This window comes from Botrytis deweyae (genome assembly GCF_014898535.1).
Source record: "Botrytis deweyae strain B1 chromosome Unknown BDEW_003, whole genome shotgun sequence".
In the NCBI taxonomy this organism is placed as follows: domain Eukaryota; kingdom Fungi; phylum Ascomycota; class Leotiomycetes; order Helotiales; family Sclerotiniaceae; genus Botrytis; species Botrytis deweyae.
Genome location: NW_024066210.1, coordinates 444,411 through 462,939, shown reverse-complemented (window position 1 = coordinate 462,939; position 18,529 = coordinate 444,411). Strand labels below are relative to the sequence as shown.

Below are 18,529 nucleotides of genomic sequence, written 5' to 3'. Positions count from 1 at the left end.
TGTATTGTATCAGTATACCACCAACCTACCCACCGACTCCCTGCCTAGATACCGACGACTGTTATCACTTCCACACATCACATTGCTTGCCAATTATCAATTACTTCTTTCTTTCCTTGATCAATTCACTCACAACTTTATCGTCCAATCCAATATATTCGACCTCTTCATTGTATACCTACCTACTCAGGTACATCTCGATTCATTGGAATGAAATTTCTCATCTTGGATGTTTTTTTAAAGTGATTGATGATTGTGATAAGAGAGAAGTTTCTAATTTCGTTGTATCAATAACCCATCAAGAAAAAGAAAATATTCAAGTCGTCTGGTACCAATTCCCAATTCAAATTCCAGAAATCCGAATCTCCTCGGTATTCTCGTTGGCGCATCGCAACCCTCTCGGAATTTGATCCATGGAGCGCTAGATCGATAAAATATAAACTTAAGTACCGGGTTTTATATATGGGAGTGGAAGGGGTGCCAAATTCAAATATGGACTCGAGATTTCATGCTACAGTGATGCGACGGGCAGAAGATGATCAAGAAGAGGCTGTCTCTTCAATAAGGCGAGATGGGATAATGAATGGACCAAGCACAACCAGCGTCAGCGGCTCAAACATAATTCACGACGTTGCTTCACCGAGACAACAATCACAAACGGAAATTCGTTCAATCCTTAACCCATCAACTTTTTCACCTGGCGCACCTCCACCATTCAATCAATATCATCAACCAGCGGCCGTACCTCAACTTATCCAACCAGCACACATTCCTCTTCCGACAACTTCAACTTCAGCCTTGGGTCTAATAAGTGCCCCTTTGTATCAAAAGGAAAGAGATTCTACTTATCAACGCGATCAAAAACCACCCAGCAATTACTACGACCCGACTTCCGACTCGAGTGAGAGAAGACCTACGGTTACGGAATCTATATGGAGCGATAGGGAAGCTAAGACATCACAAGTAAGATATTTCCCACACACCCACGAAAAGGATAGTCAATCTCCTAACATCTCACAAAAGAATCGTGAATCTTATCCATACCATCAAAATCAACCACCTGAATCATCTGCGAATGGTTCACTAAATCAATATAACGGCGTCTATAAATCTCCTGTTAATTCTCATTTTCCACCGCGATCCCCCATCTCACACGCGCACCCACAAGGTCGCGTACCTCCTCCAGTCACACAATCACCACGATTGACCACGATGGAATCACCAGTGAGTCGGCATAATGGGATAAGTGGAGGGCCAGTACAGCATGACAGGCCAGTCATTAAACAGGAACCTGTACCTGCTAGTGTAAGTCAAAACTATGTTCACCTTCTACTTTTATCAACATCATCTAATTTATTGCCTTTCAGACTCCAAGCAGACCAGCAGATCCAATGTCCTTCTCGAGTATATTATCTAGCGCTGCTCCTGAACCAACGCCAACACCAAAGCCTCAACCCACTCCCACTCCCGTCGCATCAAAACCTCGCAAACCTTCACGACAAGCTATGCCTACGTTGAAGCCGGAACCCTCTCCAGCCCCTAGTTCTCGACAATCGTCCATCGCACCAGCTCCTCCACCACCTACAACCTCACGAGTACCCGCAAAGCGCAAGGCGAATGGAGAAGCGAAATCTACACCAAAACCTAAGCCATTTACAAAGGATCAAGAAAGGGATATTGTTATTTTGATGTCAAAGCTAGATAGAGAACCGGAAGATAGTGACATGGAATTTGCAGAAGAGAAGAAACTGTATGAAACACGATCACTCAAACGAAAAATCGAGGTCGAGAATCTTGAAATCGCCAAAACCAAGAAGCGTCGAACTCATTATTCCAACTTGATGACCAAGAAGATGGGGAAGCATGCTAAAGCGGGTGAAGAGCGCTATAGAGAGGTCGAAGGAGATGCAGCCATCTCCAAAGTCCAAGCTGATGAGATCCAAACAGAAAAGGAGCGTAAGAAAGATATGCAGAGGAAGCGTCGTCGCGAAAAGACTGTTCAGCATAACATGGAAGCAAAGGAACTTGCTCTGGCCAAGGCTAAAGAAGCACTGGATGATCAAGACAGAAATAAGTTCCTTCGAGATGCCCAGAGAGCTGAGAAGAAGGCACAACAGACTAAATTGGTACTTGCTAGAGGAGATAAGGGTCCAGAGATTCGAGCCGTTTCGCCCATGGAACCTAATATGCAGGGCGGTAGTATGTCGACGTTTACAGCTGTCGATCCTGATTCAACCAAGAAACCAAAACGCGGTGGTGCTCGCCCTAGAAAGTCTAAGGAACAGAAGCAAGCAGAGAAAGATTCAGCAGCAGCAGCTCAAGAGGCAATCGATAAAGGTGAATCACCAGCACTCATGCCAATTAGGGATGCGACAGAGTTTAGAGACATGAAGCCACTTCCATCGAAAGAAGGAGGTACAAAGATCAAGCTCAAGTTGAAGGCACCAGTAGAACCGGTGGAAGTCAAGGAAGAATCTCCTCCTGTTCCTGTTGATCAACATAATACGAAAATGTTTCACGTTGTCTATGATCAAATTTGGAAAGATCTCGCCCGAAAAGAGGTTCCCAAGGTTTTCAAATTGGCTATGGATTCTTACTCCATCCGAGGATCGAATTTGAAGAAGACTGCAATTCTAGCCTCAAAGGAAGCCAAACGATGGCAATTACGAACGAACAAGGGCACCAAGGATCTTCAAGCTCGTGCCAAACGTGTCATGCGAGAGATGATGTCTTTCTGGAAACGCAACGAACGTGAAGAACGTGATACTCGAAGAGCCGCCGAGAAACAGGAGATTGAAAATGCCAAGAAAGCCGAAGCCGATCGTGAAGCAAATAGACAAAAGAGGAAGCTCAACTTCCTTATTTCACAGACTGAACTTTACTCTCATTTCATCGGCAAGAAAATCAAGACGGACGAAGTTGAGAGATCTACCGATCACCCTGATGTTGCGGCACCGGCCGAGCCAAATCATTCGAAACCAGATGATATTGATCTACCTGAAGGTTCTGCTCCTGCAAAGGTCACGAATTTTGAAGATCTTGACTTTGATGCTGAGGATGAATCAGTATTGAAAGCTGCTGCCATGGCTAATGCTCAAAATGCTATTCAAGAAGCCCAGAATAAGGCCAGAGCGTTCAATAAACAAGATGATGCGCCTGCTATGGATAATGATGGGGAGATGAACTTTCAAAATCCTGCCGGTATGGGAGATGTCGATATTGAACAACCTAAAATGCTTCAAGCTCAACTCAAGGAATATCAACTCAAGGGTCTCAACTGGCTTGTCAATCTTTATGAACAAGGTATCAATGGTATCTTGGCAGATGAGATGGGTCTTGGTAAGACTGTTCAATCTATTTCGGTCATGGCTTATTTGGCGGAGAAACATGGTATCTGGGGTCCGTTCTTAGTCGTTGCTCCTGCATCAACACTTCACAACTGGCAACAAGAAATCACCAAATTCGTTCCAAAGTTAAAGGTATTACCTTACTGGGGCACAGCAGCTGATCGAAAGGTTCTTCGAAAATTCTGGGATCGCAAGCATATCACTTATACCGAGGAAGCTCCTTTCCATGTCCTCATTACATCCTATCAACTTGTCGTCTCGGATGTCGCTTATTTCCAAAAGATGAAGTGGCAATATATGATCTTGGATGAGGCTCAAGCTATCAAGAGTTCACAAAGTTCTAGATGGAAGAGTCTACTTGGTTTCCACTGCAGAAATCGTCTGCTGTTAACCGGTACTCCAATCCAGAATAATATGCAAGAACTTTGGGCTCTATTGCATTTCATCATGCCTAGTTTGTTCGATTCTCATGACGAATTCAGTGAATGGTTTTCTAAGGATATTGAAAGTCATGCTCAAAGTAACACCAAACTGAACGAGGATCAACTCAAACGTTTGCACATGATTTTGAAGCCTTTTATGCTTCGTCGTGTCAAGAAGCATGTGCAGAAGGAATTGGGTGATAAGATTGAAGAAGATATCTTCTGTGATCTCACTTATCGTCAAAGAGCATACTACAGCAACCTTCGAAATCAAATCAGTATCATGGATCTCATCGAGAAAGCAACAATTGGAGATGATAATGATACTGGTACGTTGATGAATTTGGTAATGCAATTCCGAAAGGTTTGTAATCATCCAGATCTTTTCGAACGTGCCGAAACTACGTCGCCTTTATCTTTCAGTTACTTTGCCGAAGCCGGTTCGTTCTTGAGAGAAGGTCCTAATGTTACCGTGGCTTACTCGGCACGTAATCTGATTCAGTACTCTCTACCTCGATTGATATGGCGTGAAGGTGGACGACTTGACTTGCCTGGACGAGATAATGAAGGTGCTGGCGTCAAGGCCAAATGTTTGGAATCACTTTTCAATGTTTGGAAGCCTGAGAACATCGTTGACAGTTCCAAAGAAGATGGCTCATTCTCATGGCTTCGTTTTGCAAATACCTCAGTTCAAGAGGCGTCTACGGCTTCGAGCAAGGATGTTTTTGCTCGTGCTGTGGATATTGTAAAGAAGCCACAAAGTCTTGGTAGGCTTAGCATTGTCTATGATGAAGAGGAAGACAAGAATTATACCCCGGTTCACGCTATGCTTCAAATTGTCGAGAGGAAAGATCGCAAGCCTCTTGCTGAAGTCACAAATGAGGGATACCTCAACAAACTCTTCAATGTGGCTAAGAATGTTTGGGATGAATCTGGTATAAGCCGAATGGAACAATGTGGTCGACCAAGTGCAACCGCTCCTCCTATTGAAGTCGATTGTTCTAGTCGAGGTGCTGTTCTCGAAAGACAAAAGATTTTGTTCAATGTTTCGATGAGACGTGCCTTATTTGGTCCTTCACCTGCTGAAGAAAAGGCATTTATTACCTCTAAGGTTTCACCATCATTCTATCCGCCAAAGCCAATGTTACCAGCACCTACCTCTGAAAAACAACGCTTCACCAATATCAAAGTACCATCCATGCGTCGCTTTGTTACCGATTCTGGTAAACTTGCTAAGCTTGATGCTTTGCTCACCAAACTCAAGGAAGGCGGTCATCGCGTTCTTTTGTATTTCCAAATGACACGTATGATTGATCTCATGGAAGAGTATTTGACATATCGCAATTATAAATACCTTCGTCTTGACGGTTCTACCAAACTTGAAGATCGAAGAGATACTGTTCATGATTTCCAAACTCGACCAGAAATCTTCATCTTTTTGTTAAGTACAAGAGCTGGTGGTTTGGGTATTAATCTTACAAGTGCGGATACAGTCATCTTTTATGATTCTGATTGGAATCCTACAATTGATAGTCAAGCTATGGATCGTGCTCATCGTTTAGGTCAAACGAGACAAGTTACTGTTTATCGTATGATTACTCGTGGCACTATTGAAGAACGAATTCGTAAGAGAGCACTTCAAAAAGAAGAGGTTCAAAAGGTTGTTATGACTGGTGGTGCTGGTGGTGGTGTAGACTTCAATGCCAGAAGTAAAGAGAATAGAACCAAGGATATTGCCATGTGGTTGGTGGATGATGAAGAAGCTGCGGAAATTGAGAGGAAGGCAGCCGAACAGGCGAGATATGAAGCCGAGAACCCTAATCTAAATAAGAAGGGTAAGAGTAAAGGAAAGAAGGCCAAGGAGGGTGCTGGCAGTTTGGAGGATCTTTATCATGAGGGTGAGTTTTAGTTCCATATTTAGATTTACATAGCGTGGTTTAATTTCATTCTTTAAAAGAAGGATGGGATGAGTACCATGAGATGATTTCGAGAATTTTTACTAACTATGGTGAATAGGCGAAGGACATTTTGATGATGGATCTAATAGACCTAGTGGTACTGCAACACCTATTGCAGGTGATTCTAGCGCGAAAAAAGGATCGAGTAGAAAGACTGCTAGTGGTGGGAGAAGTAAAAAGGCAAAGACCGCTAAAGAGAGGTTGGCCATGGCAGATGGAGATGTGGATATGGCATAGAAGTATGGGGATATAAGGGGATATGGGTATTATGAAGGGATAATGGGTGGGAATGGGTGGATTGATATGGATTGTACGATTGCTTGGTAATATTATGATGGGGATTTGCAAATGGAAAATCATCATTGGAGAATGAATGGGCAAAGGAGTGGAGGGAAAGAGTAAAAAGATTTTTAAGAAAACTTGAGATTATTAAGAGTTCAATTGCAGATCAGATTTAAAGGGAAGCTTGGAAGCATGCATGGATGGTAGGATGGATGGGCATGAGCTTGACTTGACTTGGCTTGGCTTGCTTGAGCTAGGTAGGTACCTATCTATGGCTGGCTGAGATGGGAAAAATGTCATTTGTATTATACTTATTAGGTACTTAAATTATTTTACTTTGGTGACTGACTCTACTCTACTTTACTTTACTTGATTTCTTGCCTTGTCTTGTCTTGGTGGGGAGTGGGGATGGTTTATTATTATGGTGATTTAGAGTAGAGTAGAATAGATGTAGATGTAGATGTAGATGTAGATGTAGATGTAGATATAGATGTGGTTTGGTTTGGTTATTTCTTATTCGAGGGGGGGGGTTACTTTGATGTTTTGATGTTTTGAGGTTTTGAGGTTTTGATGTTTTGAGGTTTTGAGGTTTTGAGGTTTTGAGGTTTTGAGGTTTTGAGGTTTTGAGGTTTTGAGGTTTTGAGGTTTGAGGTTTTGAGGTTTGAGGTTTGATTTTTCGGAGGGGGAAATGGGGAAATGGGGAAATGGGGAAATGGGGAAATGGGGGATTTAGGGAAATGGGGATTTGGGGGATTTGATATGGGGAGGGATGGATGGATGGAAGAATAGATGGATGAATTGATGGATGGGAAGGGATGGGGAGGGATGGAGATTTAGAAGTGATATGGATGAATGGATGGATGATTGATGAATGGATGGATGAATGGATGGATGGATGAATGGATGGATGAGGATGGATGGATGGATGGATTGATGAATGGATGAGGATGGATGGATGGATGGATGGAAGAATAGATGAAGACTTGGATGGATGTGTAGATAAAGATTTAAAAAGATAGGTATAAATGGATTAATAGAGATTTGGAAAGGGATGGATAGATTGATAGAGATTTGGAGATTTGGAGAGGGGTGGATGGATTGATGAATGGATTAATGAATGAATGGATGAATGAATAAAGATTTGGAGAGGGATAATTGGATGAATAGAGATTTGGAAAGGGGTGGATAGATTGATAGAGATTTGAAGAAATATAAATAAATTAATAAATGAATAGATATGTAAATAAAGATTTGGAGAGGGTTGGATAGAGATTTGAAGAGAGGTGAATGGATTGATGAATAGATAAAGAGGGATGAATGAATTGATGAATGAAGATTTGAAGATTTAAAAAGGAATGAATAGATTAATAATATAAATAAAAGAGTGAATAAATAAATAATTGAAGATATAAATAAAGATTTAAAGAGAAATAATTGAATAAATAGAGATTTGGAAAGGGATAGATAGATTGATAGAGATTTAGAGATTTAAAAAGGGGTAAATAAATAAATAAATAAATAAATAAATAAATAAATAAATAAATAAATAAATAAATAAATAAATAAAGATTTAGAGAGAGATGAATAAAGATTTGAAAGTAATAGATAAAGATTTGGAGAGGGGTGGATGGATTGATGGGGATTTGGAAGTGATATGGAAGTGATGTAGAAGTGATGTGGAAGTGATATGGAAGTGATGTGGAAGTAATGTGGATTGATGATTGGATAGATAGAGATTTGAAGAAGGATAAATAGAGATTTAGAAGTGATATAGATGAATGAATGAGTGGATGGATAAATTAATAATTGGATCTCTTGTATGATTAGATCTCTCGTATGATTGGATCGCTTGTTCGGGTATATGTAGCATGTATGTAATATGCAATGTAATATGCAATACGATGTATTCTTCTTTGCTTATTTGCTACGAGTAGGTACTGTGATGCTGTGATATTGATATTGATATTGATACGAGGTACTGGCTACCCCGCAGTGAAGTTTGTGCTGTATATTGTACTGTATGTTGTACTGTATGTCGGAAATGGGAGAATGATAAGGTATGATGGGATGAGAGATTGGTATGGTGGGATGTAGTTAGATAACTAGATAGTTAGAATGGTAAATAGCTAGAAGGAGGAAGGCTAGCTGCATACATGCATTTCTTTCCGAGGGGGGAAGTTGGGAGGGGAAGTTGGGAGGGGAAGTTAGGATGTGTATGGCTTGTGGGGGTTTGTATGGATTTGGATAATAGAAAAATAGATATTTACAAGGTAATAAACCACTCACTCACTTACCTAGTACTTACTTACCGAGCTTCCTTGCTCTTCTACCCCTCTTTTTTCCTGAAGATATCTAGGTAGTTGTAATGTGATGTGATGTGATGTGATGCTTATAAGCTAGCTGCGAGGCTGCGGAGCTGCTTGGATCTTGTGTGATGTGCATTTGTATGGATTAGGTATTTAGGTAGGTATTATATTATGTTATGTATATATGTAAGAAGAGAAGTATTTCCCATTTCTCTTTTTTAAAATATACATTTTCTTTACAATTTTACTCTAACAATTTCTGTGATTTTATTTTTGTGATTTTATTTGTTTGTCGTGCAAGGAAGATATACACACACATACACAAACACACATACAATGCAAACCCCAAATATCATCAGTGCCGACGTAGCACCGCAATTCTACGATAGTATTAGTGATCGCTATGAGAAGTATTATGCGCAGAATCAGGGCTTGTTGGATTTTGTTAGAGAGAGTTTGGAGTTGCTGCCGAGGGATGCTGAGGTGAGTGATGTGTGGATGGATGGATTTTCTCGTGTATTGGGGGTTTCTGTGGAGATTCTTGGAATTGGGAGATGAGGCATTGGACTCAGGAGATGTACTTTTTCTTATTCGCTTTCTCAAAGATGTTGAATGAATCACTACATCTCCCTCTCTTGTGAAAAACACACAGGGAATTGCATTCCCCCTCCTTACCTAACCCAATCTCAAATCAACCAACTAACCAACTGACTAACCTCCCTCACCCAGGTCCTAGACATCGGCTGCGGAACCGGCATTCCCACCTCCCTCGCGGTGACAAACTCCGGTCGCAAACTGCACGGCATCGATATCTCACCCAAGATGATCGCTCGCTCGCGGGAAAATGTTCCGGCGGGAACATTCGAGTTGGTGAGTATGTTGGATTATGTACCGAGAGGGGGGCTCAAATACGATGGCATGTTTGTCGTGCTATCCATGTTTCATTTCACGAGAGAGGAAATGCGGAGGGCGGTGGGGAGGTGGAGGGAGTGGGTGAAGGGGGGTGGGGAGGGATATGTTTTTGTAGGGACGATTGCGGCGGAGGATGCGGTGGGGATTGGGGAGGGGGTGGTTTCGGATGATGGGGTGGGTATTTATTTCTTTATTTCTTTATTACTTTATTTCTTTATTTCTTTATTTCTTTTTTCTTTTTTTCTTTTTTTCTTTTTTTCTTTTTTTCTTTTTTTCTTTTTTCTTTTTTCTTTTTTTCTTTTTTTCTTTTTTTCTTTTTTCTTTTTTCTTTTTTTCTTTTTTTCTTTTTTTCTTTTTTTCTTTTTTTCTTTTTTATTTCTTTCTTTCTTTTTTGTTGGTTATGGAGATTGGAGAATGACAATGCTGATTATAAACTCGTGCTAGCGCTACGCAGAACATGTCCCGGGAAAATTCATGGGCGAAGTGAATACGAATTTTCTGTACACGCAACTGGGATGGGAGGAAGTTTTGGCGGAGAATGGATTTGAGATTGTGAAGGAGGGGAAGGCGGTTTTTGAACCGCCGGAAGAGGCGGAATGTGATAGGGAAGTGCATTTTTTTATTACGGCGAGGATGAGGTAGAGTGGTGGTGGAGATGGGGAGGATGGGAGGGGAGTGGAAGGGGGGTGGAAGGGATGGGATGGGGTAGAGGGGAGGATGAATGAATGATGGAGATGATGGGGATGGTGGATGAATATTAGGTTTGGGAATAATGTAGTATTGATTGAGTTTCTTTGGTTCCACATCACGGAGTACAAAATTCAAAATTCAAACAAGTCATTACTATTTTCACATAACTACAACTTCAAGGCGCCAGGATTCTCAACACAGTTTCTTCATCAAACTGATGGAAAAAATATTCATTAATTTCCCATGACACTTCTCATAACACTTCCCAAAGACGAAAAAAACTCCTCGTAAGAATATCCTTCCCCAAACTCCAGAACCACCACACTGAACTTCTTCTCTCCACGAATCCCAGCACCCATTCTTGCCATCACCATGCGGCCATTATTTTTCTTGAAATAATATGGGTATCCCTCTCTCACAATCTCCTCTTCCCCGGAGGAAAACTCAAATCGAATTTCCTTGATGTGACAACTCGGCAGAACTTGTATATATTCTCTGCTCGTCCCTCCACCGTTTTGGTTTGTGGAGTCTTGTCTTGTCTTTGGACTTTGGAGGTTGAAGTGAGTTGAATTTGTCGGTTGGAGTTTCGATTCTATATTTGCATGTGGTTTCAAGAGGGTGGGCGCTCGCATCTTCCTGCATATGTGAGGAGTGCCCACCCCTTATATGTAAAAGCTTGATCATGGTATTTGGAGTCTGCTGTATTTTTGATTAGTAGTTGTGCGTTGATTTGTAGTGAAGGATAGCTATTGACATGTGGGAAAAGGAGTAAGATGTAGTGTTTACTTACGAAGTTGTATGGGTATCCGTATCTTACAATCTTCTCTTCCTCGGAGGGCGCGGAGGGATCTCAAATCGAGTTTCATTGATGTGATCGACTTGGTAGATGGTGCGTAGAAACGGAAATGATCGAACACCATGCGCATGGTGAGATATCTCAGGGAACCACTTGCTCTATTTTTGTTGGCGGAAGTTGATTGGATGTTTGACTGATCTGCTAGGGGCTTAAACATACCTTGGCTATCAAGACTTTCTGCACCAAACAGATAGATGGCCTTGTACGGACCAACGGGCTCTGAGAAGCTGCCATCTTTGATTGTGGTGGGTTTCTAGGGGACCCGCTAGTCCCGTACTCGGAACCATTATCGTCTTGATCAAAATTTGCGCATTTTTCTGGGTATAATTTCTTGTCGATGCAGTCTATTGCAAATGAGGAAGTAATCGGGGTAAGAAGATAAGAAGGAATTCTCCACGCGACTTACACCGAAGAATCAACCATTGTGCGACAAGCCTGCGAGACAAAAGATTTTGAAATCGATCTATTGATCTCCAACAAACAAATCAGCAACGAGAAATATTTGAAAGATTTTCTCGATGGACTTATAAAAAGATGGAATTATAAAAAACAATCACCATCAATCCATCGATCCAAAAATAACCATTATTGAAATACCTTTCGTGAGATTTTCGCTTCGAAGAAAAGCCGTTGTTTTTCCGAAATAGGAGAGAGTAGTTGGAGAAAGTTTGGAAATATGGGTTTGGGAATTAAGGGAAGAGATAAAGAAAGTTTTGCAACACTAGAATGGATTTTGATCACGCTGTTAATGAGATTAGGGCTTTGTCTAGTGGGAGGAAATGAGTCACCTCTAATCAAAAATAGGGCTTGAGCGGGTTAACTGGGGGAGAATAAGACGGGCGGATTTGACATGGGTTGTAGATTTCGGCACACGTAGATTTTACTTTTGTTTTTCTTGTTTTTCAAAACTATCTCATCTTTCCAAATTAAACCGTTCAGGAGGAGTTCGAAAAGGGAAGAAAAGAAGCCAACAGAATCTTCTACATGGCCTTACCTCCTTCCGTCTTTACAACTGTATCTCAACAACTAAAAGCAAACGCCTATCCTGCGAGTATCTGATTCCAAGAGTCGTCGCTCTCTACCGTGAGTACCACCTCGTTCTCATTGCGGTAACACTTTTAACTGACACACCTTCCCAAGACCCCCCATTTCTAACTCTTACGAAAACTCAAATGTGAGCAGTAGTTCAAAGTCATCGATCGTGCAGCTTTCCATGGGAATTTATATTATCAATTCTCTGTTGAAGGTTCAGATCAAGTAAGTCATTTATCTTCTTTGGCATCATACCGCTAGTTATTATTCTCCGCGGTAACTTGGTAACTTTGAGCTAATCTTTGATTCATTCAATAGCTATTCATTGAAATTTAAAGTTCGAGTTCAGGAACATTCGAATTCAATTCTAAACGTCTCATTGCAGCACGCAAACGCCGAGAAAAGTGTCACATGTTTCTTCTTCTTTCCAAACTCTCTTCATCAAACTCGATCTACCGAAGGCATCAGTAAATCAACCTTTGTCTCTCCTGTCTTTCACACCTGCTATACCTTACGTCACGGAAAATCCACCAACAATTCCTGCTACTATTTACGTCGATGAGGCGTAGCCGACTCGCGTTTTGCTTTGCGGATGGTAATAACCAGAGATCGATAAGTGTACAAGCCACTGCGATACGTTCACCAACACCCCTTCGATCTACTATCAGTTACCGGAATCATAGTATGTACCCCAAAACCCACTTTTAAACATTAGCAAACCTTTGAACTAACGGGATTGACAGGATAAAAAACTTCATCGAGATTTTTACGCGATTTTCACAATCCTCTTTATGTCAATAAGGAAGGGGTCGCAAGTTCCTCCGCTATTTTCTTCTTCTTTTTGAGATAAAGTGCTACTTGAAAAGTCTGCTCGATCAATGCTTTGTCAGTTCTCTGATCACCGCAATTGATTCTATCAGACTTCAGCGAGATGTCTTACAGGCCTTTCTTAGTAGGAGCGAGAAAGAGACCTTTCCTTTTATATCCTATTTGCCGCAGCAATAATGAGGAATCGCTGCTGCGTCTGGATTTGCTTCTTGGCATCAATGATAACCGATCGCTATTCATATGCCATGGACAATTGTTGAGACACTCTATCGATCTTTGAAAATCCTAAAGTGGCTTAGGGACTTCAGCGAGATGTCTTACAGTGCATGAGCACGGCCATAACAAATAGGCCCGCTTCAGCCCTCATCAGCCATCAGATGGCAATGCAGCTGGTCCAGGATTGCGTCTCGTTGCTTCGGCATCAATCAAAACGGCCATTGAAGATCCTAATCATAAAGAGGACATCTTTCCCACGATTGCTGCGCGCATGACCCCACTTCAACAATTCCCTCCTCTGCATCCTCCTTGCCACCAGAAGCAGAGCATCTGCAGAACCGACTAAAATTCGAGTTTAAGCAACCATGCGCGTCCATGAAAGTCTTAAGTCAATCTGGCAAGGGCACCTTCTGCTTAAGCCACTACCAATTCTACACCAAACCCTCTCGCCATGACACAGGCAGTTGGGAACCCTTCTACCTACTCTGCAAGGTCTGCGATGTTTCTAGATGCCTCAAGGTGTCCATCCCAGGTGGCAACCCTGCCACAATTTCCAAGTCCCTGGAGACTGGACTCATCCTGGTCGATTGAAATCTTGCCGAACATCACCGTCGATCAGGATGAGCCAAAATCCCCAACGGGATATCACCCTGTGCCCTGCAAGGTCTGCGATGTTTCTAGATGCCTCAAGGTGTCCATCCCAGGTGGAACCTTCATCAAACTGTCTAAGTCCTCTGGAGACTGGGCTCATCCTGGTCGATTGAAATCTTGCCGAACATCACCGTCGATCAGGATGAGCCAAAATCCCCAAAGAGATATGAACCCGCGCCCTGCAAGGTCTGCGGTGTTTCTATATGAGTCAAGATATCCAATTTGGAGTGGCAATCCCGCCACACAATCCAAGACCCCTAGGGATTCGGCTCATCCTGGTCCATTGAAATCTTGCCGAACATCACCGTCGATCAGGATGAGCCCAAATCACCAAAAGGATATGACCTCCCGCGTTAGATCGCGCTACAAAACAGCGACTCGTTCTTGAGTTTAACAATCTCCCCTGGATTGCAGATCGAACGAATAATCAGCATATGAACGCGGGTGGTGAATAGCCTGTAAGCATCTACCGGCTTCTCAGCAAAGAGCACATACTAATTCTCTTGAACTTCCAAGTTTCAGTCCCGTTGCTGAAACTGGGGAGTTGGAGCGGATTAGTATGTGCTCTTTGTTGAGACGCGGGCGGGTGTTTACTGATTATTCATTACCTACTTTTATGTGCTGATTGCAGCTTGGATCTTGGATCTTGGATCTTGGATCTTGGATCTTGGGCGAGATGTCTTGATGAGACTATCCTTCGTTTTTGATATTCCTTGCTGGCCATGGCTTTGAGCAAGTATGTTCTGTTAATTTCACTGGAATGATGCAGGGTACGAGGGAATAGCATGGAGAAACAGCGGACTTTTCATCTAAACTTCGATTAAATGGTCCCGGTGGTGACCTTTGGGCTTGGAAAGATTTCAAAAAAGTGTGGAGGAGAAGCGCAGTTTGCAAGAGGAGACAAGTGGGAACATATAAGAGCAATATCGCGCAGGCAAGGGTGATCAATTTTACTTCAGGGAGGACGATGGAATCAATGTCCACAGTTTGGTTCGTGGTGGCTGTTCTTAGCACTGCAGATAGCATCATTCTCAAAATTGTGATTGAAATTTTCCTTCCAACAATAGTGCTATCCCTGAATATAAACTTGTGTGAAGACCGTCTCAATAAGAAAGCAGGATACACCCGATAAATCTTTCGCGCACCATATGCAAGTTGTCATGAAATGTGAAAAGATTGATAGTGAAATTTGAGGCGGATTCTATTTTCTGCATTTTCCAATGTTCTCCACCTATTTCGCATCCCCCCAGTTGTCACTTTTTGAACCATCAAAAGGTACCTACTCACCAAAAAAGGATACTTCCCTGCAAGAGAACAATTGTGCTCACGATGCCAATACTATTCCATCAACTGGGCCGACGGCGAAAGGTACAAGATTATCGACCGCGTCAGCCTTGGCGCAAGGGAATCAATTATGAGATCATGATTTCGACGACCTTACACGCAAATGAACCACGAGGTTTGAAACAACATCATAATATCAACCGCTAGCTATAAACATTATGTGCACCAAGTGGGGTGGGTAATGAATATGTCAATTGCTCTCGGTGAGATAAAGTACAGAGCAAACTAGAATAATTACAAATAATACTCCCATTTTCCAATCAGACCATCCCATCCAGCTCTTGGTGATTTTTCGTGGCCTCATGAACCATAGCGCCTGTGTATATGTAGGTATGAAACCATCCCAAAGTCCAAATATGTTACATATCTACAAAAGAATCGAACCCCCATTTCGTTTACCAAGCATCTTCATCATCCCAAGTAATTTCCTCATCTTCCTGCTTGCTATCTTCTACTGCAGGAGCCTCGTGACTTCTACCAGTACTTCCACTAGAATTCCTCGAATGGACACTTCCGCGTTCAGATGATGTAGCATTAGCATTAACAGGCGGCGCGTTAATCAACCAACCAATTCCACCAGCCAAAGTACCAACGGCAGCATTACGAAGTTGATCTCTCTTCCGTAACGATGTTCGTCCACTTGAAGATCTAGTAAGATCTGTAGCCGGTCCAGGAACTTCTGCTTGCATGGGAACACTATGGCTCTCACCCATAGTTTCCGCACGTTGTGACTTTCCTCTGAACATCGATAGCGCTGATAACCCTGTTTGAGCACGAGTGATACTTTCTTTTGAAAGATCGAAAAATGACACAGGTGCCTCTTCATTCTTGTTTCTTCGAGGGGTTCTGGCGTTGGAATATTTTCTAGCAGGTGTAGCAGCATAACCGCCTGGCATGTTCTTATCATCGGCTTTCTCATCCCAAGCTTCTTCTTGTTCTGCCTCTTCCTTGATCATTGTTTCGAGCTCTTCCTCACATCTACGATATGCGTTTAGAACCTCTTGCAAAGTATCCCGTGGCGCCAATCGTAGAGCTTGAGCCAAGCAATCCATCCTCTGTTGGAGATGCCTAATCTCTGGGTTTCCACTAGTATTACCGAGATGAGTAGCTCGTGTAGTTTGTGAGTTTTTACGATATTTGCCAGCTTGTAAAGCTGCACGCCATGACCAATCATCAATTGGTCTAGGTGGGCGTTGACCAATACATCCCGTATTTCTTCGCTCGAGCTCTGGCATGCGTGTGTGTGCTTGACGACCAACAGCCTTGAGACGAGTGACAACGTAAGAATAAGCTGTCTCAAAATCGTCTTCCGCAAGAGCCATATCAATACACATACTGATAACACGTTTTTCGGCGATCTTTAATTTCAAATCAGGAGTGGTTGGATATCCGTCTGGGATTGGTATGTTTAAACCGGTCTTGGCCATTTCTCTAGCCATACGTACAAAGTCGTTGATTTGTGTATAGCTTTTGTCATTCTGTTCAAGTATTTTGTTCAAGATTGACAAAGGATCAGGATTGACTCGTAGGCTGACTGGTTTGAATGGCTGTCCTTGTTTCAACACCAAACTGTAACGGCCTATTTCATCTGTTACTTGAATGAGATTGCGTAATTCTTGAGCTCGAGGATGGCCGTTTATTGTATCTGGAAATGCATTGAGACTTAAGAATGGGTTAGCAAGTTCTATATGAGATCATAGGTGCATGGAGAATCTTCTTCTTTCGTCCCATGAATGGTGATCGAAGGGAAAGCAAAATTGGACACGTGGCCCCAAAATAAAAAGGTAAAAAAGACTTACATTTCATCACATTTTTTAACTCCACCTCTTGACTTGTTAGGATTTGTGGCAATATCGTAGGCATTCTCAGCTGCAGTAAAGATGGCGTGTTGCAAATACTCTTCTGGGATAGGCTTTTCCGTTGGAGTTTCATAGATAGATCGAGCAAGAGTATATCCTAAATGAGAAGATTGTCAACAACCGAAGGGGCATGGTAGAAGTAGATACGGTACATACGGGCATTTGCGATGAGCAATTTAAAGGCTTCTACCTCAATTGATTCTTTGTGGATTCGACCGAAAACACCCCTTCCCTGACTCGGATCGGTCGTGCCCTCAAACTCTTCAGCTCCCCAATCTCGTAACCATAACAACTCATTCCTCATTTTGATCCAAAAGCGATCATCAGAACCAGAACGATGACCAAACGAGGAGATGAACCCTCTAAATGCCATCATTTGCTCACGCTCATCTTGGAGTAAAGCGAGCTCTCCAGCTCTCTTAACAGTACACCCCTCTCCTCCTCTAGTGAGGAGATATGCACTAACCAGTAATGCTTTGATTAAATTAATGGATGATTCATTTGGATTCGTCAAGGTATTCTTCTCTTCTAAATGATTGTTTCGAAGATGTTTTGCATTCTTTCGGTACAAATAACTTTCCTCAAAGGTGGGTATAGGAGTCAATATAGCTGCTGCTGCTTCCAATGTAGGCATCTTATCCATATCAAGTAATGTAAGAATTCTGGAAAGAATTCGATGAACACCTTCCAAAGCTTCCATGGAGCTTTCAGGGATAAGGTAAGCTGTCGCAAGAGCAGCTTTTGCATATCGTTGTTCTAAATGGCGTTGATCCTCTTCATCTAACCATTCCGTTCCATCCTCAAATCCTCCCAAGTCTACGTCTCCTGGCCCATCCCATTGTTCAATTGCCTTGACGGCTGTTGTCCAAGATATACCTGCTTCAGCAGTGACCCATGCAAATACCAATTCCCAACCAGCGTACTTATGGTTTATAATTCCTGCCTTTTCTAACGATGCTGCTGCTTGTGACTGCTTTGTGGAGTTATCCTCAACTTTCCTTCGCTTCCATCTATTGTCTCCATAAAGCCATGGGCCAGTCAGTCCACGCAAATCTCGCCCTACGGATTGATTTTCCTCGCCCGATGTGCTTGAATCCTTCCCTGTCTTGGAGAGCAAGTACTTTGTCCCTTTAACATCATCTAAAGCTTCAAATTCGCGTATGGTGAGTATTGGTTGAGTACCTGAGTGATATTCGTAATTGAGACGAAGGAGGGGTAGAATGGTGGAAATTGTCCAGGTTCGTAGATATGATGAATATGATAAGAAAGGAGCCAATAGTGTTGGAACTTCACTGAGTAAGCCGGTGTTTTCGTCAATTCGCAATGCACGTTGTATCAAAAACATAACGAGGTGGTCGTCGAGAATATCCGACGGCGCATCTTTCCATCGTAGAGGAAGGAGATGTAATTTCTTGACCCTTTTATGGACTTCTGCGGGGTTAATGCCTTTGATTGAGTCTAAAATAATGGTGTCCTCCGAATCATCTATGATTTCACCCGATAAAATGTCCTTTATAAATGGCACATATTTGGAAGACTCCAAACTTTCTGGTAGATGGGTAAGAAGTATGCGGAAGACAAGGTCATTTCGTAGAATGTTTCGATGTCGCGACACAAGAGTTCGTAGAAGTCGTAAATCTGATTTTGTTGCAAAGTCTATAGCAAGCCATAGAACCATAGCAGGTTCCAAATCTGGGTTTGCCATTGCTACCCTTTGGTCGAGCATTCCCAAATGTCAGGAACTGGATTTTCGATGTAAACACAAGCTGTCGGATAGCAGCAGCTAGAAAGTTCCCGCTGTCTGGCTTTCAAGCCTAATATAAGAG

General features: G+C 42.3%; 4 protein-coding genes across 4 annotated transcripts; 3 read left to right on the top strand and 1 right to left on the bottom strand.

The window, feature by feature from the left end:
• Positions 1 to 492: 492 nt before the first annotated feature.
• On the top strand, positions 493 to 5,964 carry EAE98_001525 (uncharacterized protein; the record flags this gene model as incomplete). The annotated part of the gene is made up of 4 exons (XM_038949144.1): positions 493 to 963; positions 1,024 to 1,305; positions 1,368 to 5,667; positions 5,786 to 5,964. 4 exons carry the CDS (start codon positions 493 to 495, stop codon positions 5,962 to 5,964), a joined length of 5,232 nt encoding a protein of 1,743 aa, XP_038814129.1.
• Positions 5,965 to 8,562: 2,598 nt separating this feature from the next.
• On the top strand, positions 8,563 to 9,869 carry EAE98_001524 (uncharacterized protein; the record flags this gene model as incomplete). The annotated part of the gene is made up of 3 exons (XM_038949143.1): positions 8,563 to 8,798; positions 9,045 to 9,401; positions 9,672 to 9,869. Exons 1-3 carry the CDS (start codon positions 8,652 to 8,654, stop codon positions 9,867 to 9,869), a joined length of 702 nt encoding a protein of 233 aa, XP_038814128.1. The 5' UTR covers positions 8,563 to 8,651.
• A 3,431-nt stretch (positions 9,870 to 13,300) lies between these two features.
• EAE98_001523 (uncharacterized protein) lies at positions 13,301 to 13,888 on the top strand (the record flags this gene model as incomplete). Its single annotated transcript, XM_038949142.1, has 1 exon — positions 13,301 to 13,888. The coding sequence occupies one exon, from the start codon at positions 13,301 to 13,303 to the stop codon at positions 13,886 to 13,888; it is 588 nt and encodes a 195-aa protein (XP_038814127.1).
• A 1,351-nt stretch (positions 13,889 to 15,239) lies between these two features.
• On the bottom strand, positions 15,240 to 18,408 carry EAE98_001522 (uncharacterized protein; the record flags this gene model as incomplete). The annotated part of the gene is made up of 3 exons (XM_038949141.1): positions 15,240 to 16,506; positions 16,644 to 16,800; positions 16,860 to 18,408. 3 exons carry the CDS (start codon positions 18,406 to 18,408, stop codon positions 15,240 to 15,242), a joined length of 2,973 nt encoding a protein of 990 aa, XP_038814126.1.
• Between the last annotated feature and the right edge of the window lie 121 nt (positions 18,409 to 18,529).